General features: G+C 32.4%; 5 protein-coding genes and 1 non-coding gene across 7 annotated transcripts; 3 read left to right on the forward strand and 3 right to left on the reverse strand.

The window, feature by feature from the left end:
• The first annotated feature begins 1,144 nt into the window (after positions 1-1,144).
• LOC104743258 (putative uS5 assembly chaperone tsr401) lies at positions 1,145-3,112 on the forward strand. Its single transcript, XM_010464365.3, has 6 exons — positions 1,145-1,341; positions 1,438-1,524; positions 1,622-1,719; positions 1,828-2,358; positions 2,454-2,661; positions 2,752-3,112. The coding sequence occupies exons 1-6, from the start codon at positions 1,249-1,251 to the stop codon at positions 2,854-2,856; spliced, it is 1,122 nt and encodes a 373-aa protein (XP_010462667.1). The 5' UTR covers positions 1,145-1,248; the 3' UTR covers positions 2,857-3,112.
• A 125-nt stretch (positions 3,113-3,237) lies between these two features.
• Positions 3,238-4,370, forward strand: LOC104743277 (uncharacterized). The gene is made up of 2 exons (XM_010464382.2): positions 3,238-3,555; positions 3,638-4,370. Exons 1-2 carry the CDS (start codon positions 3,311-3,313, stop codon positions 3,837-3,839), a joined length of 447 nt encoding a protein of 148 aa, XP_010462684.1. The 5' UTR covers positions 3,238-3,310; the 3' UTR covers positions 3,840-4,370.
• On the reverse strand, positions 3,894-4,361 carry LOC104743268 (uncharacterized protein At5g64816). Its single transcript, XR_015585011.1, has one exon. It is a non-coding gene; the product is annotated as an uncharacterized protein At5g64816 (transcript).
• Positions 4,371-10,957: 6,587 nt separating the features above from the next.
• LOC104743286 (uncharacterized) lies at positions 10,958-12,075 on the forward strand. Its single transcript, XM_087474734.1, has 3 exons — positions 10,958-11,170; positions 11,298-11,528; positions 11,638-12,075. Exons 1-3 carry the CDS (start codon positions 11,134-11,136, stop codon positions 11,904-11,906), a joined length of 537 nt encoding a protein of 178 aa, XP_087330860.1. The 5' UTR covers positions 10,958-11,133; the 3' UTR covers positions 11,907-12,075.
• Positions 12,076-12,575: 500 nt separating this feature from the next.
• Positions 12,576-15,122, reverse strand: LOC104743296 (small GTPase LIP1). Its single transcript, XM_010464394.3, has 7 exons — positions 14,460-15,122; positions 14,082-14,173; positions 13,850-13,991; positions 13,462-13,769; positions 13,311-13,364; positions 13,090-13,223; positions 12,576-13,006 (listed from the first exon to the last, which is right to left on the reverse strand). The coding sequence occupies exons 1-7, from the start codon at positions 14,551-14,553 to the stop codon at positions 12,799-12,801; spliced, it is 1,032 nt and encodes a 343-aa protein (XP_010462696.1). The 5' UTR covers positions 14,554-15,122; the 3' UTR covers positions 12,576-12,798.
• Positions 15,123-15,294: 172 nt separating this feature from the next.
• LOC104743306 (putative WRKY transcription factor 51) lies at positions 15,295-16,982 on the reverse strand. Of its 2 annotated transcripts, none has more exons than XM_010464404.3 (3): positions 16,526-16,982; positions 16,269-16,418; positions 15,295-15,689 (listed from the first exon to the last, which is right to left on the reverse strand). In XM_010464404.3, exons 1-3 carry the CDS (start codon positions 16,759-16,761, stop codon positions 15,494-15,496), a joined length of 582 nt encoding a protein of 193 aa, XP_010462706.1. In that variant the 5' UTR covers positions 16,762-16,982; the 3' UTR covers positions 15,295-15,493. The 2 variants fall into 2 exon arrangements, with proteins under 2 accessions (XP_010462706.1, XP_087330832.1); XM_087474706.1 differs by having other exon boundaries at positions 16,269-16,415; positions 16,526-16,877.
• Positions 16,983-21,628: the final 4,646 nt, after the last annotated feature.

Here is a 21,628-nt window from a genome sequence, read left to right on the forward strand (position 1 = left end):
CGGCGGTCTTCCGGTAGTAACTTGCAATACAGTCCTTCGAGATTACTAACGTTAATATTGGTGGCAGAGTTAAAGCGAACCGTTAATGATCACAAAAGTAACTTGCAGGATATCTGTACTTATTTTAACTAAACGTATTATTTTTAATTTTAGTTTTGTATGTATTCTTAGTTACTAAAATAATCTTACTAAAGTTTTTGCAATTTTTTTTTGTAGTAAGCACTTGTAATTTTTGATGATACATTTAATTACATGATTACTAATGCACATTCAATTACATTTGTCTTTGTTTCCCTAACGCTATTTCTATTTATTTTCTAAACTTTTCTCGACCTTTACCACCGTTACTAAAGTTGGACACTAACTTAAGGCTCTAACCAAAAAGAAAATATAGCAAAATTAACAGATCTATTAATTTGTAATTTCGTAAGATTTATTAAAACGTTGATATTAAATTATGAAATGAGGCAAAGGAATCAAAGATAGGATTTTAGGACATAAAAAAAAGTAAGGTCAACATGTCTATTACTTAATCACAAAGATGAGAAATCTAAAATTAGAACCGACATAAGCCACACAAGCGGCTGCTTATGGCCATTTATAGAACAAAATATTGGTGATTGGTGTGAATATTTTGTACATTCTATACATTTTAATGTATTATTTTCTGAATTTTTTTGTGTAGTTTTATGTATTTTGAAGCTCTGAATATTTATTATTTTGTGAATTCAAAAAAATTATAATATTTTGTAGGGTTATAAAGTAATTCAAACAAATGTTTGTTTATTACAGAATGATACTTTTAGAAATGCAGAGAGTATTACTGTTTCTAAAACACTTGAGCCCCATTGGGTAAAATATGAAACTTTATTGTCTCAAAACTGTTCTAGAGGTTGGTCAGTTTAAACCGTCTATTTTCTCCTGTGAACCAAGATATATTTCGATTGAGCCAAGTAAACCGTCTATTTTCTCATGTGAACCGAATATATATTTCGATTGAGCCAAGTAAACCGTCTAGTGATCATATTGCAAACCCGTTCGGTTTAATTAAGCTATTTTGTTCGATTTAAAACCGGAAAAACTCAAATTACATGAAAATCCGGTTATCTTAGAACCCTAACCGGATTCTACACTTCTCTAATTCTCTTCATCATCATCGGTCTTGTGGTTGTTTCAAACATCCAATTCGATAAACCTCGTAGGAAAGTTTTTGGTCTGCGTTGATCATCATCGAAGAAGAACTGTAATATGGTTGGAACTCTTCTGGGGTTACCAGGTCAATGGGCAGAAGAGGAGCTTGAGTCTTCTGATCACTACACAACAAAAATCGGCGGCGTTCCGGTAGTAACACCTTCCTAGTACCTCTCTGTATAATCTCTTCTTTCATAAAAGTTTCATATCTTTTTATTCTGATTACTGAACGAAGTGTAATTTTAGGATTGGCCGCCAATACCCGATGATGCACTGAGACCAGAACTACTCAATTGCTGTTCATGTGGAAGCAAACTTTCTCTCGTAGCTCAGGTTTGTGTTCAAATCACAAAGCTTTACTCTTTTTTGGGTTTCTCTGGTAGCTCAGGTTTGTGTTTAGATTATGGTGTATTACTTTCTCTGCATTTAGGTGTATGCCCCAATCTCAACTGAGAATTCAGACATCCAAGAGCGTACGCTCTATATATTTGGTTGCTTGATGCCTAAATGTGGAACTTCTGAGCTAAGGTTTATTCTTTAACTTCTTTATGATTCTGTGATCACTTGTCAAATGGTTGCCCAACATTGTGGTTTTGGTTATGTGAGAATGACCAATGTGTTACTTAATGTTTTCAGCTGGAGAGCTTTTAGCATTCATAAATCTATAAAAGAGAAAGAATCAAGTGAGTTAGCAGATTTGCCTGTTGTTGCCTCACCACAAGATTCAGCTACTAAAACTCATTGGTTAGATGATGATGATGATGAGGAAGATTTTGACTTTGAGAGTTTAGCTAAGGCGATTGCAGAGGCTTCTACTACTGTTGCTTCCAATTCGAAGAAACAGAAGAGTTCAGGGACTAAAGCAAAGCCTTCACCTTCAAAACCTGAAACAAGAGTTGCGCATCAAATCAAACTTGAGACTGGTCCTGTGGTTCCGTGCTTTTACATGTATACAAAAGAAGAGATCGCCTCAAAAGAAGTTGATCGTTTCTCGTTGAATTATTCGTCTCTGTCTATTAAGGATAGAGAAAACGGTAACAATGCTGAGAGTGAATCTGATGAAGCGTGGGAGGATGAGAAATATGAATATGACAAAGCTCTCAATGCAGATAGGACTTATCTTAAGTTCAAAAAACGGCTAGATGCAAACCCGGAACAATGTTTCAGGTAACTCAGTATTATGTGGTGGAATAATCTATAACTTTCAATCTTCAGTATCTTCCTTAATGAACATTGGTCTTGTAAATGTTTGGAATGGTCAGGTACTCGTATGGCGGTAAGCCGATACTGGCCACTGAAGACTTGAAATCTCCAGATAAGTGCAGGAACTGCGACTCTCCAAGGCACTTTGAGATGCAACTCATGTCTCCACTACTATTTTTTTTACATGAAGGTGTTGTTGATAAAGTGCTTAAGCAATCATTGGATAATTGGGATTGGATGACACTTATTGTCTACACTTGTTCCAAGGTATTATTCTTATAGGATCTTCTCACTTATTCCAATGAATTAAAGTAATTTTCATGAGCATAGCTTAATAATGTTAACTATTATTTGTAGAGCTGCGCAAACGCTGTGGATGGTGACTGGGTTGTTGCTGAGGAGTACATAGCAGTACAGTATGAGAAACCGATGAATCTCGATCATGCTAGCTTCTTCAAATGAAAACTTTCCCCTGGCGAGTCTTTTGATTGGTTGAGAAGATGTTGCTGAAGTGATTATAGCTAAGAATCAAAAGTCAAATGCGCCATGGATACATCTTCTTCAGCTGTTTCAGGACAGAGGTTCCCATAAGGAGCTGCTCAATACACATTTTTTTGGTCTATTTATATGCGAGACAGATGCTAAATCTTATTTTTGTAAAATGATAGTCTATGTAAATGTTAAGTTTTTAAGACAAATGGATTAGTTTTCGATTTAATTTTCTTGAAAGTCAAATGTAGGTGTTACGCAAGAACCGTTCAAACCAAAAAATGTGCTCTGCTTCTTTTGATGCGAGAAACATGGCGCCAACTCTGTCTCTCATCTCTCTCTCTTTCTTCCTTCTCTCTGTTCTATCAATTTTCTTTTGGCCCTCTTCTTGATTTCTCTGAGGCTTCTCAACTGATAAATAGACGACATGAATGAATCCAGAAGAAATATATTCGGTTTCTCATTCTTCATCTTTATCATCATCATAATCTTGATCTTCAAGGTTTCTGCGGATGGAGTAGAAAGCGATGGTGCGGCAACGAAAGAAGAGAAACCGTCACTAATAAAGACCATATGTGGGACTTTTGGTAAGAAATTTCCTCCGAGTTCTTGGGAACTGATTCAAGGTGCGATGCAGAAGATCCAGATGAAGCTTTACCCTCCAAATCTAGAGTAAACAAACAAACATATTCATATCCTATAGTCTAGGAATTTGCCTGGTTCTTTTAGCTCATGTGTTGTTTTCTTATGACAGTTTCAGAAGCAACAGTGACAAAAGCAAGAGAGAGGAAGAAGACAAAGGAGAGAAAGTGAAAGAAGCAGCAACTAGGACTCTGGAAGTAAGCAAAGAAGCCATTGAAGAGTCTGCAAAAATAGCAGGAGATGTTGTAGGTGAAGTAGCTCAGAAAACAGCTGAGAAAGTTACAAAACAAACCTCCTCACATGATGAAATGTAATCAAAATCATCCACCAAGATTGCTGCTCATAATGTTATTATACCTTATAAAAACTTCAGACTCAAAATACCATTTCCATTTCAAAAGGTAACAACAACAACAACAAATCAAATCCTTCCAAATTCAAGAAAAACGAGAGGAGGAAGAAGAGGAAGAAGAAGAGAGCTTAAGACATTCACTTTGACATCTCCTTAGACAAATGTCATTCCAATTAGCAACTTGATGCTGGTTAACGCAAACAGTTCGAGCACAAGCATCAGAGCAAGCGTCAAGCTCAGATACACCGCAGACAGTAACACAAGTGTCAGGAATGGGATCTTTAGAGAAAGCGCCAACTTTCTTAAGCATTCTTTTAGAAGTGCAAACTCTTTCACAGACAAAGATTTCATCAGAGCTCTTCTCTCTTCCTCTAGCACTCTTAATCCTCTCTTCATCTCCACGTCTCTTCTTTATCCTCCATGCTTGACCTGCAACTAGTGCAGGTACTGCTGCTCCTATCAGTGACCACCACACCTCCACCATTGTTTCTCTGTTAAAAAGACTTGAACTTTGCATTACAAACAAAACTGATCACAAACACAAATTATAAAACGAAAGCTTGTCTTTTTAACAATCTGGCATCGTCGTAATTGAATTTAAAAATTCAATTTTTCCTTCTGAGGAAAACCCAATTGCCAAGACTTTCAAATTCGAAACAGAAACGGAAATCGAAATCTTAATCGGACACAGAATGTAATAAACAGCAAGAGGAACATACAGATTTAACAAGTTACTGAAACATGAGATCTCACTATTCCAAGGGTTTAGGGGTTTTGCACGACGAGAACGAGAGATATAAATTAGGGTTTTTTTTTACAGCTGACTGTAGCAACACAGAATCTAAAGGGTTCAAAGAGAAGAAGATTCCATGGAATTGGAACTACGAGGGTACTAATAAGATTACATACCTTCCCTTCCTTGCCGTCGTCTCTCGATGCTATGAAGTTGTTGTAACTCTGTAACTCTTATCTCCATAACATTCCAAGGGAATTAAAAAGTTTCTTTCGTTTTCAAATTAATTAATATTTCAATTTAAATTAATAGTATATAACAAAATTTCGTATTTATTGTTTGTAATGTGGATATGGAATTTAAACATCAAATTTGGGTATGCAGTGAATCAGTGATACAAAAATAAAATTACTAGAGATTGTAAAAGTTCATCCATGTTAGTAATTTCGTAATGCTTGATTCTACCAAGTCTAGTCAATATATTATAGTATGATTTTATAATAATTAACATAACATTCTCAAGTTATATCTATACTATTAGAAGGGAAGCATTTTTAATAAGTAGACATAGATTAAGAGATTATTACAATCAAATGCCATTGAAAACTGAATAGGGATAAATATAAATAAGAAACCAAACAGATATAATTAATAAGAAATTTTGTAGCCAAACAGATAACATATCAAAATCGGAAGCAAACAATATCTAAACAAATCTACCCATCTAATTAGCACGTCAAACTTTAATAATTCCTTTATTATATTGTTACGATTAAGGAAATTCAATCTTAGAATATCTTCTATTAATGATAATCTAAAGAATCATTATAAAATTTATATCCCTTAACATTAGCACCTACCATAACAATTATGAGGAAGCGTTAAAACAAAATACTTCGACCATATCTTTCACCTACCATTTTTAAAAAAAAAGAAAATAATTAATGATAATTCCAAAATTTATCATAATAATAATTTTGCAATCTTAATAAAATATATCTAAATCCAAGTTTTTTTGGCAATTCGAATGTAATACGTTACTATTGTTTAGAAATATTGCACCGGATCCTGCATATTCTTTTCATTGAGTACATATGGCTATAAATATAGAAACATCCTAAAAGTTTAACATATATAGCACCCCACTATTAAAACCATTCACAAAAGCATATACTTTTGAAATCACAATAGTTGCAAATGCTATTCATAAGTCTTGCTATGACCAAACCTTTTAAAACAAGTTGGAGGTTCAAGTGAAAATAATGCACACATAGAAAATCAGACACGGGGAAACCATAGAGATGAATTTACCCGATGTGTCTCTGTAAGTCACTTAATTTTTTTAAAAATATGTTTTGTTGGCAAGTATTATATTTAGTTATGACTAAACTATGTTTACTAATTATGATTTACGTTACCGAAGGATCGACTATCACATCCTTGACAATTTAAGAAAGTATATTAACCTGTTTCCTCACAGAACCATTTCAGAAGTTTTGGAAGCAACTAAGGTAATGACCAATGTATGGATATTACGTCAAGTATGTTTCTATTACTTATATTTTATAGAAGGATCATGCAAACTAATAGCATGTTTAAATCTTTCTTTTAGGAGGGGAAGTATAAGATCTGCATGTGTACCACCTATTCGATTGACATGGATTTTGGTTCTTATTACTTTGCCTCCAACTATACAAGACGACCTTTAAGGTGCCAAAAACTATGTTAGCATTATAAACAATTATTCTGTGAATGAAACTTTGTGTTTTTTTTTAATTCCAAACTAAATTAATTACGTGAGGAATTGATTTCAAAGCTAAAATTTTTATTATGTTTGCAATACATAAGTGCAGGTTTATAAGTAAGAAGATCACTCTATGAAAAAAATAGTAAGAATATTGTGGTATGGCTATTTTGGGACAGAGAACCCTTCCCATCCCATGTATGTCATGTTTTGGTATCTTATAACTTTGGTTTTTAATACCCATTTAAGATTATATGTTTTAGTTCAACAGATAAAAAATTATTCTGAAAGAGATTCAGACTCGCGTATCTTTAGTTTGCGTTCATCAAATTTTTGAATGTTTGAAATAATAATCGCTTTAGATCGACGTGATGCGAACCCAGATAACGTGTAAACTGAATTAGTGATAAACTAGATTTCTTTAAATATATATTCTAGGCTTAAACACAAATATTAAAAGAGAAGCATTTTTCATAATGTAAGCATAAATTTTGAGATTATTACATTCCATTGGATTTAGTTTTAGGAAAAAAAATAAAATAAAAGATCAATTGGTTAACCAGGGAGATTCCTATTCGGATTGTGATTAATGTGACTAAGAGAATGTATAAATATATAACTTTGGAATGAAATATATTTGAGTATTTTAAAAATTGTACAGAGTTTTAGACTATCAAAACATAAAATAATCTCTTATCCAATCTCTTAAGACATATTTTATAGATAATTTTTTTTTTAATTAAAATACATGTTACCTACGGATTTTGCAAATTCAAAACGGCGAATGCAGACATTGCTCCTATTGTTTTTATGTGAAGAGTTTTCCATAAGTAAAAAAATAGCAAAACCATTATAAGGTAAGCCTATCAATGTGGGTTTGTCACACTATACAATTTTAAGGTCACCGAGTTGAGGAATTTTAATCATTATGGCAGGATTTATTCAATTTGATAGATAATTTTGAGAAATATAAAGAAAATTTGTGTAATATCCACTAATTTGTAAAAGTTAAATTTCCAAACAAAAAGTACATGAAATGCGAGTATCCCATATGAATCTTCTACCTATTTCTTTATCTGTTATACTAAAATATACAATTTCAAATGGGTAAAGTATTATTAAAGTCACGGTTATAAAATAGAATAAACATGACGTATATGGCACGTGACGGTTTTTCTGTTCAGATATAAACATTCTATTTTCATCTTATTTTTTTAATTGTAGTTGTTTATACTTTTCCTCTAAAAAAATATATATATAATCATTCTTTTTGTCTAGAAAACAAAAACATATCAAATGCTATAATGATACAAGTTTAGATTATAAATGTTACTAATATTCGTTAAAAATATGTTTATAAACATTATCCCGCATATACGTAATATATTGCAAATTTGATAATAACCGTAATTTTTGAAATCAATTCCGCACGTATGTGCGGGTCCAATTCTAGTAAATAGGTAAAATATAGTGTTTTTAGTAGAAACCAATAATTACAATATTTTATTGTAACGTATTTTAGTAGTTAACATATCTTCTTATAATAATTAACATAAACATTGAGAATATATGTTTACGATCTAAGGACCCCCATAGTGGCATATACAAAGATGAAATATTCTGGTTTAACATGTGATGAAAGCGACGTCATCATAATCCAGTACCAATAGGTGCCTTATTCTATTATTATCAGTATCACTATTTTAATCTTATTGAATAATTTGACACGTCTTCATACCCATTAGTTGTTATGATCATAATAATGTTCATGACAATTAAACAGAATATACAATACTCTTGTGTTTGTGGGTAAGAGTTTTCAAAATTAGAACGGTAATGATAATTTGTTACATTAATTTAACCTCTGTCCTTGGGGGTTTTAATCATTTGTAGGTGACAAATATTCTATGTTCATTTTGAAATGGTATGGGTATAGTATATATTCTTTGTACGATTTCAAACGACCATTGAACATTTTTCAAAATGTGAACATAAAAAAATTGACCGGTTAAGTTTAATCAACCGGTTAAGACAGATTTGGTCGGTTTAGAAAAAATTGATCAGTTAAATTTGATCGTCGATGATTAAAGGAAATCAAACACAAACCCTAAAACCACGAATCGAAGAATCATGGCGATTCTCATTCGATTTTCTCTAGTTAAACATGTGTTCTTGAGCAATCGATCTACTTGCCCCAAACCATCATTTCCTTCTAATCTGACTCTTCCCAAACCATCATTTCCTTCCAATCTGACTCTTACGGCGGCGACGGCGGCGAATGTCAAATTCAGGTGTCGTTCAAGGTCCCTTACTTAATCACAAATATGGGAAATCTAAAATTAGAACCGACATAAGCCACACAAGCGGCTGCTTATGGCCATTTATAGAACAAAATATTGGTGATCGGTGTGAACATTTTGTACATTCTATACATTTTAATGCATTATTTTCTGAATTTTTTTGTGTAGTTTTTTGAATTTTGAAGTTCTAAATATTTATTATTTTGTGAATTCACAAAAAATTGTAATATTTTGTAGGGTTATAAAGTATTTCAAACAAATGTTTGTTTATTTTAAATATATTTGTATTTCTAAGAGTAGTGATAATCTTTTAAAATATTTGTTCATATTTTTTGATTGATTCAAGTATGATATGCTGGAAATAGCTATTTTTCTACTAACTGGACCATAGTATATTTCTGTTTTACTATCAAATAGTTAGCTATAGGCTATCAAATGGGCCTTATCATGATGATCAAATACATTTATGCAATTAGTATATCTTTATGATTTTGTTTTCAATTATCAATTTATACTAAATAAATAGTATCAAATTTAAAAAATATGAAGCCTAATTTGATATTGTAACTGAATGTGCGTTATCGAATATATAGATATCGAATTATAAAGATATAGCTATTTATTTAGATAATCACATATATATTTGATTAAAATCTGAATTTGTTGAAAATCACATATAATCTATTTCACCGTTATTCAGTCTACTCAATGCCCCAAAAACTGGCGTTTTCACATGTAACTCTTGTCTCCATAACATTCCAAGGGAATTAAAAAGTTTATTTCGTTTCCAAATTAATTAATATTCCAATTTAATTAATATCTAACAAAATTTTTCCTTAATTTGTTTGTAATGTGGATATGGAATTTAAACATCAAATTAAGGTATTATTAATCTCATACAGTGATGCAAACTAAAATTACTAGTAGATTGTAAAAGTTCACCAAGTTTACAAATCCTATGTTATTCAATTATGGATTTTAAAAAGTCGATTAATATCTACTGTTATTAAAATGAAGATTTAAAATATACTCTTAAATCCACTGTTATTCCAAATAGTTTGTATATTTGGATTTTAATAAGTTTTAGAGATTGTCGAGGATTTGAAAGGATTTGTTTAATTAAAATTACAGAAATCTAAATCTCATATTTTAGGTGGGATTTGAAAGAATTTTAACATAAATCATATCAATTTCCCCAAAATTACAAATTTCCTAAATCCCACAAAATACTCCAAAATCATATGTTCAATACACCCCTCTAACATTATTGTGAGATTGTGATTGATTATCCTCCATTCGTCGGTTTGTGTTGGAGTTCATCTGCTAGATTTCCTTGGTCATTGTCCCAAACACGACTTGGAAATTGTTCAGGAAGACAACCTGAGGAGGTTGTGCGATTTGCGCAACAGGAGTTTGTTTGACGGCGGGCCTGTCTCTAGGTTGCTCTTCATTGGAATGCTTCATCCCTTGGCCGGGTGCGTCAACCACGCCAGTTTCGGTTCAGGGCGCAGATTGATCATCGGTCGGGTTAACCCGCATGCTTTGGTTACGATGAACATAAACGAGTGGCAGCGATTCAGTTAAAGTGTTGCTCGGGTTCGAGACGCTATCCTATGGGTTAAAGTCTCCAAGGTAAGTGGTGGAAACGCTCTATTCGTGGAAGGGTTGCATCAATGACTCTATTTATACTCTGCTTTAGATTACAAAATATGTCTAATTTCCTAATAGCTCGAGGTGAATTCAGGAAAATTCCTTCTTCTTAGCTAGGTGCCGTGGGGCGATCTTGAAGTCGGCTAACTGCTTCTGTTGGGCTTGTCGATTTCGTGGGCTTTTATTAAGACAGCCAGAGATCGGCGAGATTATAGTAGTTGCTATTAAAAGCCGGTCAGCTAATTACAAAACTATACTCTTGAAAATATGACTCTCAACACTTAGGACTAGAATCAGACGGATTGTATCCAGACCTCTGCTCCCGGTTGCTTTCCTTCTTTGTACATCGATCCCGCTATTTATAGTTGATGGGACGTTTCAGCTTCATGCCTCGGAATCAACGTGGTACCGCCTCAAAATTTAGTCGGTAAACGCTTCTTTCCGCACCATCGTCTAGTGGGTGACACGTCCAATCGGGCCTTCTAGAAGTTTCACCGACCCAATTGGAACCATATGGTTGTCAGCCCTTCTAGAATCTTTTGTTGACTATTTTTTAGATGGGTTGAGTGGGAGCCTGCTAAGACTGGATAAACCCATACCCAACACAGGCTACGTTTCACAATTTTTACCAAAACATTTCAAAACAGTTTCACATATTTCCGACTAGCACAAACAGTTTTCACCCTTGTAAACAGTTTTCACATACCCCTCTTGTTGATGGCCCAGCCCAATAAGAAGATACTATCGGGGTCTAAACTTCTAACCCTATCGGGACTTTTTATTTACTGAGAAGTCTCTTAACATCATCCTCTCGCTCTTGGTCGGAACCATGTCGCGGACGCGGAAGATTAAGGATGTACACGCCGGTAAGATCCGACTCGAAATTGTTTTTTTTTTCTATATAGAAGAAGATTATGATTTCATCTTATTGTAAAAAAAAACGAGTTATGGAATGGATTGTATTGAAATATTTTTGATTGCCATGGTGGGCAGAGGGTAAAACAGGTGTGTTCTGGGACGTGGTGGATTTCCCAATCCCTACTGCTGAATGTGATCCTGATTTGATATCTAAGAAGATCAAATCAGCTCTTGATGAAAAGGGTTGTTATAATGGTCCTGTGTCAATCTCGTTGTACGACGACGTCGAAGATGACAAAATCACGAAACAAGAATTGATAGATAAATACGAGGCTGCCGGAGTCAGTTTAAATTTCGTACCCAAAGGTAGAATATGAATTCCTCCTTTTACCTAATTATTATCCCTCCTCTCTCTTATATAGATATATAGAGATATATCTAAATCTAATCTAGAGATCTCCGTTGTTATATATAGTTGCTGAGGCTCATGGATATGAGAGAGTTCATAAGATGTTCTTGGACATTGGTTTGTGCGTACTGAAAAAGGGTGAATGGTCCAATTTGATTATACTCTCTAAATACCTCAAAGAGATAGAGACAGTCGCTTTTCTTGGCAATTTGCATTCCTTCCGTATCAATGTTGAAGCATCTGAAGTGATACTTTCTACTGAAAGATCCGAATGGCTTTGGATTAGGCTTTGTGAAAGCCTACCATCACAAGGAAGCGGAAGCTCACAACTCTAGTGTTGACGATTAAAGCTCAAGTGTTGTGGTGATATGAAGAGGAGACTAGTTATATAATCTGTGATTGATGATTATTCTTTTTTGCTTTTGATCATTTAGTTCTAGAGTTTAAAGAAAAAAATGATTGATCCCTTATATTTGAATCTTATCTTGCTAGAATTTCTATCAAGCCATACCCTACAATGGTCAATGTTTGAGAGCTAACAGCTGACAGATGATTTATCTAAGTCGTCTCATCGAACAGAATTTAATCAACATAAACCCCTCTACAGTAGTGAAACTATGCTACTCAGTCATTCGGAAATACATTGCAAGCTTGGATCAACAACAACATGCATAATTTTAATACACGGACTAAATCTCGATGGTGTTTGAGGCTTTCAAGTTAAACAATATTTTTTTAATTTGGGCAATATTCTTTTAATTAATTTCCCCTTTTCTATTTTTTTTGTTTGTTCGACTAATACAATGCTGACACGTATTGTCTCTTATAGGGGCTCTCTTAGATTTTTTTTTCTTTTGTTTTGATTTATTTTTTTTCACCAAAATGCTAAGAACTCCCCTATGAACCTGCCAATAGAGAAGTTCATAGGGGATTGTATGGGCATACATCAAATTTGGGTATACAGTGAATCAGTGATACAAATTAAAATTACTAGATTGTAAAAGTTCAACACAAACATTACTGTGATTTTGTGATTGATTATTCACTGCTTTTTAAAGAATCTGCTATAGAGATCAAAACCCACAATGTACAAAACCAAAGAGGGTTTTACACACATATTTTTACTTTACCACCTACTACGAAGAAAAATCAAAAAAGAATAATAGATCCAAAGGCAATATATAGTTTTTTCTTGGAATGAGAATGAGGAAACAAGTGATGAGATTTTCAGACGTTTATATCCATTCGCTTGGATCTTGCACTACCATTGTTGTTTGTTTCTTGTACACTCGAAAGAGAGAATCTCGGGATGGCGTAGTTATCAGGAGTAGAAACAGGTTGCTGCGGGTAGAGTGTAGGAGGCGGAGTTAGGTTGCGTTGTGCTGGAAGTGGCGGTAATGTGTTGTTGTTGTACTTGTAAGGATCTCCATGAAAACTGCAAAAATCAATCAACCGTATTAAGATCAATCCCAACAGGGGGGAAAAAACCAAAACTGTTGCTTTAAGGGCCTTTGTTACCTTGTTCGCTTGTAGAACTGATCGTCATCACTTGTGATCTCGTCTAACCGTTGAGATGATGAGGTTGGAACCGGCGAAAGAGACCACGGTGAAGCTGCTGGTTGTTCGTCTGAGAAATATCTTCTTCTTATCAACTGTAAAGATTCAAAGTGTTTTTGTTGGTTATTGAAAGGTATCTTGGAGAGGTAACAAGGAAGCAAAGGTGTGTTAATGACACTAACCATCCGGAAAAATTTGTTCAAAGCTTCCTTATCGTATCTGGTTTCTTTGGCAGCCTGTACAAATACCCGCACCAGATCATAAAATATATAAGCAACCCACTCACTTACTATTAACCGGAGAAAACTATTCTAACTCATATGGTTTACTTACCGCTATGAGACCGCCATTACCAGGAAAGCTTTCAAAGAGAGGAAGATCCTCACTTGAAGAAGGAAGCAAACCTTGCTTCTCAACCCAATGACGAGCTGCATCAACAAGATTCCCACTGCTTCCTTTTGTTCCTTCTTTTGCAGCTATATCTGCTTTGTTGCCAACAACAATGTATGGAACAGGAAGACCACCAGGACCTCCTGAGGAAAGAGGAGCTGAAAATGTTCCAGTCGCTGCAACCTCAGACGCCCATTTCTGCAAGCTTGTTTTTGTTCTTCTTTGGGAGAGATCATGAACAAAAATAACTCCTGCATATAAACTCCCTAGCTTTAATGACATTGTTTCAGACATACAAAGGATGAATATTGTGGATAGGTTGGGGAGAGACCATTGATTTGTGAATAGAACAATGAACGGCAATCTTTGTATCTCTCATGTCCTGATACATCCCAGAGTTCAACAAAGAAATCTCTCTCTGCGTCACCTTGAATGCTACTTGAAGAACTAGATGGACTCCCGTAAGTTAAGTGCTGCGGGAGTGGTTAAGTAGCAAGAAAACAAAAGTCTGTAAACTTCACCTCCCTAAACAGTATGGAAAACGTTGCAGAAGATTAAATTACCTTGACACCAACAGTGCATCCAATCGTTTGAGATGGGCGAACAATAGAAGAACCTTTGTTGATAAGGTGTACGAGTGATGTTTTTCCAACACCTAACAAAAAGATTTGAGATCCAGAGATGAAGATTAACATAAATGATGATTGATGAGCAAAAAGTAAACACATTCAGTAGCAGACTCTAAGGGAAACAGTGCCGACCAAAAATGCTAGACTCTAAAGGTTTGAAATAAATGATATAACTCAACTACCACAGAACCATAACACCTACCAACTCAAAGCAGAGAATCTATCTTCCTGAGTCACAACATGATCTAGATATACAAGAAGTATCCATGTGCATCAATCTTCTATAACTAGAACTTGGTTTAAGGAGCTAACCTGAGTCACCAACAACCAATACTCGAACTTGGCCACATAATGGAGCTAAGATCTGCTCCTTATTATCCCTTTCACGTTCCCTCCAAAACTTCATACTTTTTTTTAATCACACACTTAGCTAAACCAGATTAGGTAACAAATACGAAAGCTAAGACTCTTCTTCAATCAAAGTCCTCTTCGATCACTCCAATCCAAAACGAGAAGAAACAGCTTCCAGAAACGCTCATAGCAAGCAAACCTCTCACAATATTATGATTCAATCACCCAATGACATTACCCTAAGCAACTAATCAACACCGACAACCGCAGATTCTTCACCTTCCTCCTCGATCGAGAGAAGCAACAGATCCAACCCGAGATTTCAGATCAATTTTTTTTACCAATTGATAAATCAATCAACTAGGGTTCCGGTTCCGGTTTCGGTTCGTCTTCGTCTTCCTCCTCGAAGAAATCTAGGAATACAAATTTCTCTTCGAAGCTTCTCCAGAATCTGAAACGAAGAATAGTGAAGTGAATGAATCTGGATCGATCGAGAGAGATCAGAGATCCAAAACCTCGTCTCGTATGGGTATGGCTTTCCTTGAAATTTACTGAAATGTTTTTTTAAGTGTTGAGATTTGATTTGGGCGGAAGAACAATCTAAAACGACTTCGTTTAACCTTCACCAAAAAAAAAGTTTGTTAAAAAAAGGTAGAAGATGAGATCGGTTCGGTACTGTCTACGCTATCACAAACCAAAACCGGCTTATAAACCAATCGCATCCAAAATCCGCTATTAAACCGGTAACAAGTAAACCGAAACAGTTGACTTAAAAAAATCATACGACCATAATTAATAGCATTGAAAATTTTCAACTATATATACACAAATTAGGATTAGTTATCTTAGAGAACTACAAGATGCTTCATAGTCATATACATACATTGATTAACTCCTTTATTATACCTATAAAATTACACAAGGCATTGAGATTACATATAATATGTTCGTAGCTCTCTATCTTACAATCTCAATGAGGAGGGAGGTTATTTGGATTAACATTGAAGAAGAGAGTGTTGGTTCCAATTGTCATGATCATAAGACAAAACCATCTCGTTGTAATAGACGTGAGATGGACTCTCATGATTATGGACTCCGTCGTATGTTGTGATTACATAAGCTGCATCTTCACTATCTCTCTCCACCCTCTTCTTCACCGAGCAACCTTCACTTGAGCATTTGTAGTAATTCCTATATAATATATATATTCCACCATTATATTTGTTAATATTACCCACTTTTTTACAAAATTATGTTCCTAATATTTGAATTGGAGAATTAACCCATTCTAAAGAAATGTTATTTATTTTCTAACCATGCTTTGAAAGTGATATATGTTTAGATGATGACTCCATTATATATTTTTGTATTCAAACATATGGACAACTTGTTTCCTCTATTATATATATATATATGAGTCAAAAAAAAAATCTCTATACGATGAATGATTGATCCATTTACCCCTATTCAATCAGAATTTTATATAGCGACCGTTTATGGATTGATATAAAATCACAGGCTTCCACAGCAGACACATCGATGCATATGGAATCTGAATTTTTAATCCAAGTGGGTTGGTAGATATTACGGGTCCATTAAATAGTATTCAAATCACACTATATGATCGAGCTAGTGGCTATTCTATAACGCTAGGATTACTAGCTAGCTAGGTGGTTAAAGAAAACCATATGATAACTATTTTCCCCCTCACCTTTTTAAAAACAACAAGTGATTAAAGATACTAATCAAGGATTAGATAAATTGAGTTACCTCTTGTTAATGTTGTTTTTGACAGATTTCTTCCCATACTTCCTCCATTTAAAACCATCATCCATCACATCAATCTTCGATCTCGTTCTAAATGCAACTCGATGACCCATCTCCTTCGTCTGATCACTATCTTTACTTCCCGTATTTCTTCTACAATTTTATATTTGTAAACAAAAAAATTAAATAACCTCATATTTATAATTAATAATTTGCTTGGTTAAGAATCTTGCCAAAAATAAAAAAAAATTAAAACTCACGTTGATTCCTTTTTAATCAGCGTTGTTGCGCTGCCGGAACCGCCGCTTTCGCCGGTAAATGTCTCCGACGAAATGATGCTTGTTGGAGATGAAATCTCGTTATCGATTAATCCATTGTTGCCTCCTTCATCGACGTCGAAGAACATCAAATTGGAGAAATCATTGTTGTCCATGAAAGGATTAATAAAGTTTTCATCGGAGAAGTATGTGAAGCTAGGGTTTTGAGAGATATCCATGTTTTTTTCTTTCTTTAGCAAATAGAAGAAAAAAAAAACAATCGAGAGAGAGAGAGAGAGAGAGTCTTAAAAGGTAAAGAACTAGTATAGAGAGCAAGTGAAGAAGAGAAGAGAACGAGATGATGGTCTTTTATTTATATATATATATATAAAAAATGAAAATTATTGTACGAAGTTTTGTTTTTATTTTGTAAAGAAAGAGATAATTAAGAGATAAGATTAATTAAACAATTACTAGTAGAGTACTACTTATGAACAAAGCAAAGCAATTTCAGGGTAGATACTAGGAAGGTGCTTCAAAATGCCACGTTCGAAAGTAATATGATGATGATGACGTCATTATTATGACGTATGGACAGACGTTAGAAAAAAGTGAGCTTCCCACTTAAAAGTAATAATTTTTTTTGTTTGGGCTTTACGGGCCCATTTTAAGAGCCATTATCGTCTACGTTAAGGTCCATGTTAACATTGGTGATCATAACGTGGATATTTTGGGTTTTGGTTTCGTATCAACGGCTGAGGATACAGAGTCTTGTATATGTTGTTGCTTCTTCTGCTGTGTTTGAAGCAGACAGGACTTTACAGTAATAGTTTTGTACACCAAGACACAATAATAAGATTTTGACTTAATTAAATTCTGTAAATGTAACTAAATACACTATTTAAGATATTCTGACAAACTTTTTTATCGATTTCTTTTTGGCCTAACTTCTTTTGTATTTAGCAAATCCTTCAAAGTAATCCGATTCATTGTTATCAGAATTAGTTTTACAAAGTAGATTAAAATAGATCCATATGCTTATAAAAATCTTAAAATACAATATACTCTAATATTGATGCCTTGATGGGGAAACAAGTCAACAGCCATGTCTAAATACGATAAATATACTTTTTTATTAGTCGTTTTTTTTTTCTTCCAAAATATAAATATTGCGATGTATATCTTGTATATATATAATTACACCCACTGACTCACACATATATATATACTATGACCAAGAAAAAATCGCAAGTCTATTCATTAGTCAACGACTCAAAGTGGTCTTTTAATCTTGTCTTAAAAGGTTAGACGAATTTTCCTGGAGCCACATTACATGTTTCTGATTCTTTTCTCTGTTAGTTAATGGTTTTTGCTCTTTTTTTTTTTTGTAACCACAATAATATTCTCATTTTATTACGTTAAAGCAGGCAGACATAATAATTAACTAACAGAGAAAAGAATCAGAAACATGTAATGTGGCTTTGTTTTAAGAAACTCACATAACGTAATCATATAAATATTACCTATTTAAGTGATTTCCATGCAAATGATTAAGAATTTTTATATCAGATAAGTGTTTAGTTATGATTAATTGTAGTCAACTAGTAATTAAGGAGAAGAAAAACTCAAGTACAAGACTGAAAGAGGTGAGGCGGCTGGTCAAAGATGAAGGAGTGTGTTAGTGTGTTAGTGTGGTATAGTTGATGTAGCTGAAAAGAAAAGAAAAAGATGTGTAACTACACATTTATCTTTTGGTGTATTGCTATGAAAGTGATGGAGATCATATATATAAAAGTAGAGTTTCAATCTCTCCTTATTGGTCCATTTGGCAATGCAATTTTAACAAAAAAAAATTATATTAAAACACAAATTTAAAACAATTAATTTTCAGATTTAACTCACATAATATAAAACTGAAATCTTTATAGCTTCTCCCTATAAATTATGCATTAACTTTATTTCTCCACTAAGTTGTATTAATCAATTGTATTAAAACAAAACAATAAATTAGAATTGTAACTCTCATTTTTCTAAATGTAATTTTTCATCATTTCTCTTCCTATAAATACTCATTATCTTATTCTCTTAGTCTATCACTCTTTCATTCTCTCATCTTCTTCCACTACTCTCAAATCTCTTTTTTGTTTTGTTTTGTTTTGTTTTGTATTTTTTTTTGCTATTGTTGTTGTATGGGTTATAAAAAATCAAATCAAATATCATTGTAAAAGCTTAGTTTTAGAGTTTGTATGATATATGTATATCTTATATATTTATTTTAATCTTTTAAAATGTTTATCTCCATTTTCTATTTTATATTAACATCTAATAAGTCATTATTTTCATACATCAATATTCACCACACAATAAGATCATAAAGTTAAAATGATCCATATGTAATTATCTATTATGTCTCTGGTTATCTCACACATTCATGTATCATTTTAAATAATTTATAAAGATCAATATAATATTTAAAGATCAATATAATTATCCATTTATCCATTTATAAAGACTATTTTGTTTTGTGATCCAATTGTTAAATCTGCAGAGATCAATATAATATATATAAATTTTTTTTATGATTTGAGGTTTTTGAAAACAAAAAGAACATAATTAAACAATTTGTTTTTTTGTGTCTTTAATCAAAATTAAAAATGATCCAAAAAAAAAACATATTCAACTAGAACTTAAATATAAAAATAAAATATAATTTTAAAAATATCATTTCACTAAATTCTCTAAAGATGAAACCATTAGTATGAAATCTAGCACTATAAATTAAATTGATGAGTAAAAACCAAAAAAAAATATAAGTTATCCTTGGGATTTTAAAAATTATTGAGATTGAAGAATTCATATAATTTTATAAAAAAACTAATTTAGTTTGTCACTTAAAAAGTAATATTTTTGATTTTGAAATATTATGTGTAAGTGTTGAGTTTATATCAACAAACAACCAAATCATGTGAATTTTGATTCAGCCACTTGGTATTCCTTTTATTTTAGGTTATAAAAAATTAAAATATTTATTTATAATTAAAGACATGTAACTCCATTTAACTCAAATGTAACTCCTATCCAATAATTGTACATTAATTCATTCTTCCTACTAACTTATTATCTTTCAAGAGAAATTATTTTTGGTTAAATTTTAATATTTTTTATTTATTTTGATTGGCTAAACTTATATTCATATTTTGGTTGGCTAAATTAATATATTTCTCATGTAAAATTATTGTTTATAATATATTTCTCATTTCAAAGTTTAAAGCAATATCATATATATAAAAGTAGAGTTTTAGTCTCTCCTTATTGGTCCACTTGACAATGCAATTTTAACAAAAAAAACTTATATTAAAACACAAATTTAAAAATAATTAATTTTCACATTTAACTCATATAATATAAAATTGAAATCTTTATAGCTTCTCCCTATAAATTATGCATTAACTTTATTTCTCCACTAAGTTGAATTAATCAATTGTATTAAAACAAAACAATAAATTAGAATTGTAACTTTCATTTTTCTAAATATAATTTTTCATCATTTCTCTTCCTATAAATACTCATTATCTTATTCTCTTAGTCTATCACTCTTTCATTCTCTCATCTTCTTCCACTACTCTCAAATCTCTTTTTTGTTTTGTTTTTTTTTTGTTATTGTTGTTGTATGGGTTATAAAAAATCAAATCAAATATCATTGTAAAAGCTTAGTTTTAGAGTTTGTATGATATGTATATCTTATATATTTATTTTAATCTTTTAAAATGTTTATCTCCATTTTCTATTTTATATTAACATCTTATAAGTCATTATTTTCATACTTCCTTACAATATTCACCACACAATAAGATCATAAAGTTGAAATGATCCATATGTAATTATCTATTATGTCTCTGGTTATCTCACATATTCATGTATCATTTTTAATAATTTATAGAGTTTCAGTCTCTCCTTATTGGTCCACTTGGCAATGCAATTCTAACAAAAAAAAAATTTATATTAAAACAAAAATTTAAAAACAATTAATTTCACATTTAACTCACATAATATAAAACTGAAATCTTTATAGCTTCTCCCTATAAAGTAAAATACTTAGGTTCACCCCTAGGGGTGAACTTCTCCATTCACCCCCTCTTCTCTCAGCCAATCAGAATCTTCCATCTAATATTTTATTTAAAAAATAAATCAAAACTAAATTAAAAAGCAAACTAAATAAGGAAACAAATTCTGCATACTTTTAATTAAGGAAAGATAAATATTGGCTTGGTTTAGATTTTTAAAATTAGAATAAAATTATTTATCGATTTGGGTTTACAAATGAAGTGGTTAGAGTTTAGATTTTACAATTCAAACGTAATTATATGTCGGTTTGGATTTACAAATGAGCTGGTTAGGGTTTAGATTTTACAATTATAACGAAATTATATGTCGGTTTGGGTTCACAAATGAGATGGTTAGGGTTTAGATTTTACAAGAAGAACAAAATTATATGTCGGTTTGGGTTCACAAATGAGATGTTAGGGTTTAGATTTCACAATTCAAACGAACTTATATGTCGGTTTGGGTTCACAAATGAGATGGTTAGGGTTTAGATTTTAAAAGTAGAACAAAATTATATGTCGGTTTGGGTTCACAAATGAGATGTTAGGGTTTAGATTTCACAATTCAAACGAAATTATATGTCGGTTTGGGTTCACAAATGAGATGGTTAGAGTTTAGATTTTACAAGTAGAACGAAATTATATATCGGTTTGGGTTCACAAATGAGATGGTTAGGGTTTAGATTTTATATATGTCGGTTTGGGTTTATTAAAGAGCGGTTTAAGATTTTTAATTTTATAATAATATATACAGATTTTATTTTCTTATTTTATAAGGGGGTGAGTGGAGAGGTTCACCCCTAGGGGTGAACCCAAGTATTGTTCCCCTATAAATTATGCATTAACTTTATTTCTCCACTAAGTTGAATTAATCAATTGTATTAAAACAAAACAATAAATTAGAATTGTAACTCTCATTTTTCTAAATGTAATTTTTCATCATTTCTCTTCCTATAAATACTCATTATCTTATTCTCTTAGTCTATCACTCTTTCATTCTCTC

This window comes from Camelina sativa, chromosome 2, assembly GCF_030686135.1.
Source record: "Camelina sativa cultivar CO46 ecotype springtype chromosome 2, ASM3068613v1".
NCBI classification, from domain to species: domain Eukaryota; kingdom Viridiplantae; phylum Streptophyta; class Magnoliopsida; order Brassicales; family Brassicaceae; genus Camelina; species Camelina sativa.

What these genes read in the sequence shown, in the direction of transcription:
- LOC104743306 (XM_010464404.3), bottom strand. Translation starts at nt 16,761, where the DNA reads ATGGATATCTCTCAAAACCCTAGCTTCACATACTTCTCCGATGAAAAC. An exon ending in CTGATTAAAAAGGAATCAAC is followed by an intron (nt 16,419 to 16,525) that starts GTGAGTTTTAAT and finishes ATAAAATTGTAG; the next exon opens with AAGAAATACGGGAAGTAAAG. An exon ending in AAAAACAACATTAACAAGAG is followed by an intron (nt 15,690 to 16,268) that starts GTAACTCAATTT and finishes TATATTATATAG; the next exon opens with GAATTACTACAAATGCTCAA.
- LOC104743277 (XM_010464382.2), top strand. Translation starts at nt 3,311, where the DNA reads ATGAATGAATCCAGAAGAAATATATTCGGTTTCTCATTCTTCATCTTT. An exon ending in CTTTACCCTCCAAATCTAGA is followed by an intron (nt 3,556 to 3,637) that starts GTAAACAAACAA and finishes TTCTTATGACAG; the next exon opens with TTTCAGAAGCAACAGTGACA.
- LOC104743296 (XM_010464394.3), bottom strand. Translation starts at nt 14,553, where the DNA reads ATGAAGTTTTGGAGGGAACGTGAAAGGGATAATAAGGAGCAGATCTTA. An exon ending in ATTGGTTGTTGGTGACTCAG is followed by an intron (nt 14,174 to 14,459) that starts GTTAGCTCCTTA and finishes TCTTTTTGTTAG; the next exon opens with GTGTTGGAAAAACATCACTC. An exon ending in GTTCTATTCACAAATCAATG is followed by an intron (nt 13,770 to 13,849) that starts GTCTCTCCCCAA and finishes GTTTATATGCAG; the next exon opens with GAGTTATTTTTGTTCATGAT.
- LOC104743286 (XM_087474734.1), top strand. Translation starts at nt 11,134, where the DNA reads ATGTCGCGGACGCGGAAGATTAAGGATGTACACGCCG. An exon ending in GATTAAGGATGTACACGCCG is followed by an intron (nt 11,171 to 11,297) that starts GTAAGATCCGAC and finishes CATGGTGGGCAG; the next exon opens with AGGGTAAAACAGGTGTGTTC. An exon ending in TTTAAATTTCGTACCCAAAG is followed by an intron (nt 11,529 to 11,637) that starts GTAGAATATGAA and finishes TGTTATATATAG; the next exon opens with TTGCTGAGGCTCATGGATAT.
- LOC104743258 (XM_010464365.3), top strand. Translation starts at nt 1,249, where the DNA reads ATGGTTGGAACTCTTCTGGGGTTACCAGGTCAATGGGCAGAAGAGGAG. An exon ending in AACCCGGAACAATGTTTCAG is followed by an intron (nt 2,359 to 2,453) that starts GTAACTCAGTAT and finishes TGGAATGGTCAG; the next exon opens with GTACTCGTATGGCGGTAAGC. An exon ending in TTGTCTACACTTGTTCCAAG is followed by an intron (nt 2,662 to 2,751) that starts GTATTATTCTTA and finishes TATTATTTGTAG; the next exon opens with AGCTGCGCAAACGCTGTGGA.